The 8,548-nt window shown below is 47.5% G+C and overlaps 1 protein-coding gene across 4 annotated transcripts; it reads left to right on the forward strand.

Moving 5' to 3' along the window:
* Nucleotides 1-3,438: 3,438 nt before the first annotated feature.
* On the forward strand, nucleotides 3,439-8,297 carry CIRBP (cold inducible RNA binding protein). 4 transcript variants are annotated; one of them, XR_014896646.1, is made up of 8 exons: nucleotides 3,439-3,543; nucleotides 4,389-4,497; nucleotides 4,589-4,695; nucleotides 5,019-5,157; nucleotides 5,240-5,324; nucleotides 5,450-5,517; nucleotides 7,872-7,976; nucleotides 8,144-8,297. XR_014896646.1 is itself a non-coding variant. In XM_085311476.1 (7 exons), the coding sequence occupies exons 2-7, from the start codon at nucleotides 4,395-4,397 to the stop codon at nucleotides 5,954-5,956; spliced, it is 519 nt and encodes a 172-aa protein (XP_085167602.1). In that variant the 5' UTR covers nucleotides 3,439-3,543; nucleotides 4,389-4,394; the 3' UTR covers nucleotides 5,957-6,694. The 4 variants fall into 4 exon arrangements, 2 of the variants coding, with proteins under 2 accessions (XP_085167602.1, XP_085167603.1); XR_014896647.1 differs by having other exon boundaries at nucleotides 5,453-5,517; XM_085311476.1 differs by lacking the exons at nucleotides 7,872-7,976; nucleotides 8,144-8,297 and adding an exon at nucleotides 5,940-6,694.
* Nucleotides 8,298-8,548: the final 251 nt, after the last annotated feature.

The following is an 8,548-nucleotide window of genomic DNA, read 5'->3' on the forward strand; positions in this document are numbered from 1 at the left end:
CAACATGTGAAATCAGCCAGGATAGTTACTGACAGCTATACGCTGGCAGCGCTGGTTTCAGCTGTGGTTTTGTGGTGTGTTTCTGGTACACCAAGAAATTTTTCTGYGCTGAATGCCTCCCAGAGCCCGGTGTGCAGGACGCGAGCTCCTGATAGTGCCCAACAGGTGAAAACTTGGGCCACRTGGCCGCTGCAGCCCACTTGTTTACCAGCTAAAGTGACATATGCTGCTTCTAATGCCCTGGATCAGACAGGGAGGAGTAAGCAGATCTGGAACACWCGACACCTCCTGAGAGCGCCAGAACTGGGACAAGGGAGAGGAGGAGTACAGGAGATCTTACTTGATCTGGTTTTCACCCTATTTAATCATGTAACTTCACTGGTTTCAAAGGAAAAGCATTAATGCACCCAAATGAGACTGGAATCAGGGCTTCAGCTTTTGGGGACCAATGCAGCTTCTGCAGAAGAGAACTGGGATCTCTCCATTTACTATCAGAGGAGCCAAATCAGGCCCTGAGGGCCAATGCTCAGCTGTGAACCAAGCTACGCTGCTCTGCACAAGCCTTTGGTCCTGGTAGGACTAAAATTCCATTGAACTGCACATAAAAGATTAACAGTACTACTTAAAAAACACTTAACGTGCACTGGCTTTGCACGGGGAGTAAAAGCTAAGATTAAAAATAACCATGTTTGTCCCCTGACGTTTGCAGTATTGACGGCCTCAGGAATATGCAAGCAGCTACAGTGCTGCCTCCTCCYCGTCAGCATCCCAGGGCAGCGGTGTCCTGCCGTCACTCAGCTCCGCGTCTCCCCTTGTAAAACGGCTCCTTGCGTCAAGGTCACTTTACCCGCTCTCACCGTGAACCAGAAATGCTTATGTTAATACACCTCTAATTTAATCAAAATGCCGTTCCGGGGATTCAGGCTCAGGGCTGAACTGTCTTTTTCGCTCTTGAAGGGCAAAAATTGATCTGCAGTCTCAGATGGCACACAAGTCCTCTCCTGTCCTTTGACATGACTGGTGCACTGACGGACCACAATGTGATGTAGTATTAGGTAGAATTAAAAAATAAATCAGGCTTTTTCAACAGTTTAAACCCAGAGTTTAAAATACTTACTTCCAATGAAGAAACAATTTAGTTGTACAAAATATTGCACTATCTTATCGTACTATTCACAGCTTCATCCTGTTTTTAATGATTGCTCTCATATTTCGAGTGCTGCACCTTTTATTTTCCTTTTACTGCAGAGCATCTCAGATACACATAAGTACCAACAGATTATATAAAAATGTATTATACAATAGTAATTATTTTTATTATTAATGCTGTTAATTTGTTCTCTGTACTGGAAAATTAWTTTTTTTTCATAGTTTTACCAGTAAGAAGTCATACTAGTAATAGATAGGTACCTCAACAACGTATGTATTTTTAATGTGCTTAYGAGTACTTTCGCTGCCGCCAGTAATGCATGGTTGTGGCGTGCGCTGTTGTACCCTGCTGGTGCTGTACGCTTGGCAGAAGGACCGGTAACATAAAATCCGCAGACAATGTTCCATTATGAAAGCTGTGCTGAGGAGTAATGAAACAGCTATTTTTGCGTGTACAGCAGCACAGATTGGGGCAGAGTGCAACACTGAGATTCTTCTGTATTTCATAATTACTATACCTGCTTGTGTACAATCTTTTCCCCCCATAGATCCCAAAATGCATAATATCAAACCAGGGAGGAGAAGTCCAGTCTCCTTCCCGGGAGAGGCAGGGAAGGCGAGTGCTCCCTGCTTTTACATAACAATAGCAGGCAGGAGACTTCCYTGCATTTCACTATGGCTCTTTTCACTCTTCCTATGCTCAGTTAGGAAATCAAATTATTTTGGGGAAAAAAAAACAGCTCTGGTTTGAACTCCGCCAGCGTTTTTTCCATACTCGGCGGCTGGGACCAAGGCTGCTCCGGACTTCGGGACGAGGGAGGGCAGGGAAGCGGGGAGGCAGGGCGCGTGTGCGCGCACCGCTCCTGGCGCAGACCGCAGCCGGAATCGCGCTTCCTTTCGCGCCTTTCGCGGAGGGGAGACGGGGGGACCTCCGGAGACCCGTCCTAGTCCTGTTTTCCTTCAGCTGTCGTCCCCGTGCCGTTTTCCTCCTGTGTCTCTCCCTCTCGGATGGTTTTAAATACCGTCCTACATCACGGCATAGCTGAGCCAAGGCTGTAGCTTTTTGTAGGAAAGACCAGAGAATTCAGTTGTGCTTTTCAGTGCATTTTAAACCAATGTAGTCCCTGGCAGAAATGTGCATCTGTGTCAGAGCTTCCTGTCTGAATAGGGAAGCTTTTAATGCTAAAGATATCCTTACTTCAGAAAAATACCAGGGTGGGCTTTTAGACGTTTCAATGGAAAATGGGCTGAGCAGAATCGCCCTTTTTCACAAAACCAGTGAGGTGGTGATGGGGTGGCTTTTTATCTTAATTGTGCCACGCTCTTGCAAGTAGGTGAGGCGTCGAGTCAGCAGCCTCACTCTCCGAAGGAGGCGGCTGCTTTGCTGGAGTGATTTTCCACCCAGCCCCGCCAAGAGCTGGCCACAGCGGGCGGCGCAGCTGTGTGGCACGGGGGTAGTGGCGGAGGGCGGCCGCCAAGGGGACCAGGACACGGCCCGGGGCCCCTTCCTCTGCTTCCCACAGAGCTTCGTGCCAGCCTCCCGCACTGCCCTGCTAGGACAGGCCCCGTCGACCGCCCCAGCACCAAGAGGCCAAGCCCCTGCGGGGGAAGAAGGCTACGGGGGGCAGGCTGTCGGCTAAGCCCTCCCTCAGGGATGAAGAGAGGCAACACCCGAGGGCCCCGAGCTGGGGGCACACAGGGACGGCCAGGCTGCCCCCGGAGGGGACGGCAGCGGCGCGGGTCGCACACAGCAGGCAGGCCCCGTTAGGGAGAGGACGGCGCAGGGCCGGGCCGGGCCGCGCCGGGAGGCAGCAGCGGCAGCAGCGCCGCTCGCTCACCAAGATGGCGGCCGCCCCCTCAGGCGGCCCCTTTGTCTGCAGCAGCGGCGGCCGCCGCATTGCTGAGAAGGGCGCGAAACTGGGGCAGCGCGGCCACGCCCCCTCCCCGTGCGGGCCGCGAGGGGGCGTGGCGGGGGAATGCGGCGGGGGCGGCCTCCAACCAACCAGCTGCCTCCACTTCGTTTCTTCTCACAGGGGCTCTCCTACACAACGTTCTCCGAGCTCCCAGCCAATCAGAGGCGCCCTCCCCGCCCCACCCCCACGTGGGAGTGAGGGAAGGTGGGGGGGATGCAGCGTTTTTGTTTTCTCTCCCTCCTCCCCTCTCCCCCTGTCGCGCCTCGTGAATATTAATAAGCTCTAGCCCAATCCGGTGCCGGATCCGCGGCAGTGCTTTGGTCTCGTCACTCGTCCCGCCTTGCGGCGGGGCTCATTTGAATATTCATRAGAGAGGCGGGAGCGGAGCGCGGGKGTTTATAACGCGCTGCCCCGCCAGCCTCAGCGTACATCGCGCTGAGACWTTGAAGTGCCGTGTGGACCCTGCAGCTCCGGAGTACTGGTAAGGAGTCCGCTGGGGCGATCGCGTTGCAGCCGGCCTGGGCTTGGGAGCCTTGGAGGGCCTTCGCCAAGGGGAATGCGTCTTAGGAGCAGCGGGTTTGCTGCCTGGGAAAGGCCTGGAGCGGGACGCTCGTCCCGCGGCACCGCTGTCTTTCGTGGTTGAGTAGCGAGTCTAGCCAGGGCGTTTCGGTTGCCCGCTCTGCGTGTGTGGTGTGGGGGGCAGCCAGGGGGAGGGGTGAAATGCGCCCTCGGAAACAAAATGGCGACTCGCCTTGTTGGTGCAAAATGGCGGCGGGTGGGAGGAGGGGCGTCGTAGCGCGCCTGCGCCAAGTTGGGCGGGGCGCAGGGGGAGGAGCGGGGGGCGGGGGCGCCGCGCCTGTGCGCGCGGGGGGCGCGGGCCTCCGGGGGGCGCATGCGCGGTGCGCCCGGCGGGGCCGGCGGCAGCAGCCGTCCCCGCTCACGGCCCGAGCAGGGCCGGTGCTGCCGGCCCGGGGAAGCCCGCTGCAGCGCGGCGCGGAGCCAGCCGTGCCGGGCGTCCCCGCCGGCCTGCGAGGGGAGCAGGGCTTTGCCCCGGGTGAGGGCGGCGGCCGACGGGTGCCTGGCTGCGGGTGGCTGTGCTGCCGCAGCTGACGGCTCCTGTCGTGGCGGGGCTGTGGCTCGGCTTTCCCTTCCCGTGGAGCCGTCCGTTCGGGTGTTCCTGTGTATTTTAAGGCAGTGGCTTATTGAACTGTTTTGAGTGTGTATTGTTTAAGAATGCTGGACTGCTAACGGTCATGCAACAAACGCAAGGGTTTGGACCTCRTGGAAATACTTCTTGTTTTAATGGCGGGTGTGTTGACCTTACAGGACAAAATGGCATCCGATGAGGGAAAGCTCTTCGTTGGCGGTCTGAGTTTTGACACTAACGAGCAGTCATTGGAACAAGTTTTCTCTAAATACGGACAGATCTCTGAAGGTAAGATCGTAATAACTAGCTATGATGATTTTCATAAATTCCGTGGATTTCATAGGTGCTGATACTGTTTTTTTTTTTTTATTCCTTATAGTCGTTGTGGTGAAAGACAGAGAGACTCAAAGATCCAGAGGTTTTGGCTTTGTTACTTTTGAAAACATAGATGATGCTAAAGATGCAATGATGGCTATGAATGGAAAGGTAAGGAGACTTTGAAATTGCTTTCCTGATTCCTCAACAAATAAGAGAAGTCAGCAAAATGTGTTCCTGTTCATTGAAATAATAGGAAAAAATATTTAAGTTCTATGAAGTCATTAAATGCTAAAAAAGTGAAACTCAGAGGGAGCACATGCTGTTTGAAAACTAACTTGTGGTAAGCTTAGTTGTGAATGATAGCCTTGTTTGTGCAAACTAGTAAATTTCAGTACTGCCTAGCCGAGAACAAAATTGTTCAATTCCATGTTTGTATGCCTTACTGTCAACCATTGAAATGCTAAGTTGGTTTATTTTTCTTCCAACTTCAGTCTGTAGATGGACGTCAAATCAGAGTTGATCAGGCTGGAAAATCGTCAGAGAACAGATCTCGTGGATACAGAGGGGGATCTTCTGGGGGCAGAGGCTTTTTCCGTGGAGGCAGAGGTCGGGGCCGTGGCTTCTCTAGAGGTGAGTGTAAAATATTGGTACTTATTGATAGAATAGTGGTAGTTCTCAGCATGCTAAAAGAAACTTCTTGTGCCTGTTGAAGGAGGTGGAGACAGAGGCTATGGCGGAAGCAGATTTGATTCCAGAAGTGGAGGGTATAATGGCTCCAGAGACTACTATAATAGCAGGTAAAGTCACTGAGAACAGCCAGCTTGTTTTTTACTAGGCACTTGGAAGTCCATTGCCTGTTTTACACAAATGTCAGTAGGCTCCAGAGGAACAAATATAACGCATGTGAATGTGTTCTTAACAGCAGGAGTCAAGGTGGTTACGGTGACAGGTCTTCAGGAGGATCTTACAGAGACAGCTATGACAGTTACGGTAAGTCTTAATTCAAATGGGAATGACAAGTACGTTGCTGTAGGAACTCTCTAAACATTCTGACCCTGTCCTGAAGTCTGGAAGTACTGTAAGGCTCAGTTGGACCATACCACTATTTTTGTTCTTGCCCGTAAGAACCAATCTGTCAAGCCTCGGACGTGGTTGTGCCATTTAATTTTCTAATTTGTAATGCATGTGTAGGAGTTGCTTGGATCTAAGGCAAAGCAAGTTTTTAACTACATTCCTCAAGCTTGAGACTAAGACAAAACTCGGATGCCCTAACAAACTTTAATCAAGGGTGGGGGAGTTCTCTTAAGTCTTAGCGAACTAGYATTAGCTTCTGAAATAATGCAAGGGAGTAAAATGCTGGAACTTGTCTATGCTTCAGTGCCTTTACAATTGTGCCTGCTTCTTGTCCTCAGCTACACACAACGAGTAAAAATCCTTCCTGACTCAAGATCGTCCTTCCAATGGCTGTATTTATAAAGATTTTTGGAGCTTCGCTGAAATCGTTATTGTGTAGTACATCTACTTGTATTTTCACTTTTGTAGTATTATCAGTTCTAATCTTGTCAAACACAGCCTGACAGCTTCTGATATAAGATGGTCTAATTAGACTTTTCTTTAAGAAAGCTCTGCTTTCAAGTGTTTTTAATCTTTTTTGAAAGCACTTCAGACTTTATTTTATCCTTCATGATGAGCCAAGGTGTTTTTTTAAAAGTTGTGAAGTTGGGGCCCCAATTCAGTTTCTTTTGAGATAGAAAGGACCTTTAATTCAATGTTCACTGGAAGCTGAACAAGCTGTGGACTTTTTTTTTTTTTTTTTTTTTTAAGTGCATTACCTTCGTCTTTTGTAACATTCCTTTAGTGTAGCAAGGTAGGAATGCAGCCTGGGTACAAATTGGAAGGCAAACCACCTTGATATATCTAAAGAGAAACTTGCTTGTATGTTCAACTTGCATAACGGTATTTTTACTGTTGTAATGATGTAAATTACCCAGAAATAGACTTGCAAACTTACCATAAAAGAGGTTCTTGAAAATGTTTATTTATATTGTCCTTTTTTACTGGAAGAAATATGCATATTCCATTGATATTGTATTTGAAGTGGTAAAGGATTCTTGTATACAGTTTTCTTTGGCTTTACGAAGCCTATTAAAAGACCGTCTGAAATGAACTCTGCTCCTGACATTTACATTTCATTGCACAACACAATCCTTGAAGATGAAGAACAGACTAAGTGATAGTGGATGCCAGAGGAGACGATTAGTACTAGCGCAAAACAGATTTATTGGCCAGTTGCTAGAATTTAATCTTAACCTGTCTTGACATGTGAATACTTTCAGTGTGCTTTCACATAAGAATAGTCAAACTTGACTACAGGCAGACCATTGAAAGTATATACCTTAGGGTATTCTAATACTCAAAGCCTAAGTCAGCAAAGGTCAAGGGAAATGCTAGCTGGCCAGTTAGGATAATCAATGTTTCCTTAAAATGAAGCAGACATTGAAAAGCTGTAGTAAAGAATCAGTCCTTTGGTAATTGGACTAGTTACTAGCTTGACACGGTGTTCAATGGTAGGTAAATTGCCGTAATTAGCTAGCTTTGTCATTGCCTTACAAGTTCTAAGAATTCTTTGCTAGCATATGGAAACTGCAGTGTCCTTGGAGAAAAGAAGTGTTGTGCCTCCAACAGAAACCTCTGAGACGAAAGCTGCTCTCTTGGCTAGTTCATATGTGGAAATAGTCCTGTAATTCGAGGTAACTCCTTTTGCTCATGTCCGCATCCTTCCTCTTGTTGAGAGCTCATTTGAAAGTCTAATGTACCTGTGAAATATTCCTTTGACAATTTTGGTCAACTGATGGAAAAATTTTAACCCATGCCTTATGCAATCTTTGGCTTGTGGCACAACTTCAGTTCCACAGATCAGAGTTGGGCATGCAGTCATGTCTTGCTAGTAGGTATGGAAGCAAGATGGGAAACAGAATTCCCTGACTTGATATGTGTTCATCTATTGAGAATCTTCCTAGACTTCATTAAGTTGCTCACTTAATTGTAGCTTTCTTTGCCATCCTACTTGTTGCCATTAACTTTTTCCCATAGCCCACACTTCCTAAGCAGCCATGTCAAAGTGGTTAACTCTCTGCTTAGGGATCAAATGATACATTGGCTGGCGTATCAAAGGCATCAGCCAGCCCTGGAACAGTTTTCCCAGACTGTGCTTCTGTGATGTGATGGGTTCAGCAAATGGCTTGTGAAACCCTTGTATATGATGTGACTTGTGTTGGGGGGAGGTGGGTGGCAATGTAAATTCTCTGCTTGATACTATTATTAATGCATATTTGCTTTGGCAGGCTGAAGAGAAGATGGACATCCAACACTGAAGCTGAATGGGAAATCTGAGAAAGGAGTGCTTTAATTCCAAGAATGCTGTATCAAGACTTGAGTTCACCAAGCAGGTAACATCTTTGTTCAGTCTGTCTCACACCAGTAAKATTTCCTGAACGTAAGGTTTGGCTACCTACTGCTGTTATAGTAATACTCTTTTGTGTTTGTCTTGAGTATTTCCTAGATGAGAATTTTGCATATTCTTCTCTGTAAATTCACTGTCTTAATTTTTTTTCAGCAATAAATTGCATCGGAGAAGACCAAGAAGGACAGCTACTGATTGGAGTGCAGAAGAAATTTTGAGCAATATTGTTACTGATCTTTTTAATATATATTTATATAGAGAGCAATTGAACAAACAAGACAGAATAAAATACTGGATATGGAAAAAATCTGAATCTCTGTAGTTCTTCTGTGGGAAAAATTAAGAGTAGTAGATTGTGGCCAAGGTATAAAATTGAAATAAAGTTATTTGGTGTGATGCCTAGATTAAAAAAAAATGCTGCTCTGGTTTGGGAGGTGGAAAAGAGTAATTTGTCTCATGAACAATTTTGAGGAAGAATCTTATATCCTGGTAACCTTGAATTAAGTGGCCTAGCTATATTGGTTTTTGCATCTGCAAAACTCTAGTGAAGCAAGTATA

Source organism: Rhea americana, unplaced genomic scaffold (genome assembly GCF_003343005.1).
Source record: "Rhea americana isolate MKP2758 unplaced genomic scaffold, rheAme1 scaffold_341, whole genome shotgun sequence".
Taxonomy (NCBI): domain Eukaryota; kingdom Metazoa; phylum Chordata; class Aves; order Rheiformes; family Rheidae; genus Rhea; species Rhea americana.

Bases quoted from the DNA above. Each gene is read 5' to 3' on its own strand.
- CIRBP (XM_085311476.1), top strand. From the start codon at position 4,395: ATGGCATCCGATGAGGGAAAGCTCTTCGTTGGCGGTCTGAGTTTTGAC. The intron at 4,498-4,588 runs GTAAGATCGTAA...TATTCCTTATAG, and splicing joins ATACGGACAGATCTCTGAAG to TCGTTGTGGTGAAAGACAGA. The intron at 5,325-5,449 runs GTAAAGTCACTG...TGTTCTTAACAG, and splicing joins AGAGACTACTATAATAGCAG to CAGGAGTCAAGGTGGTTACG.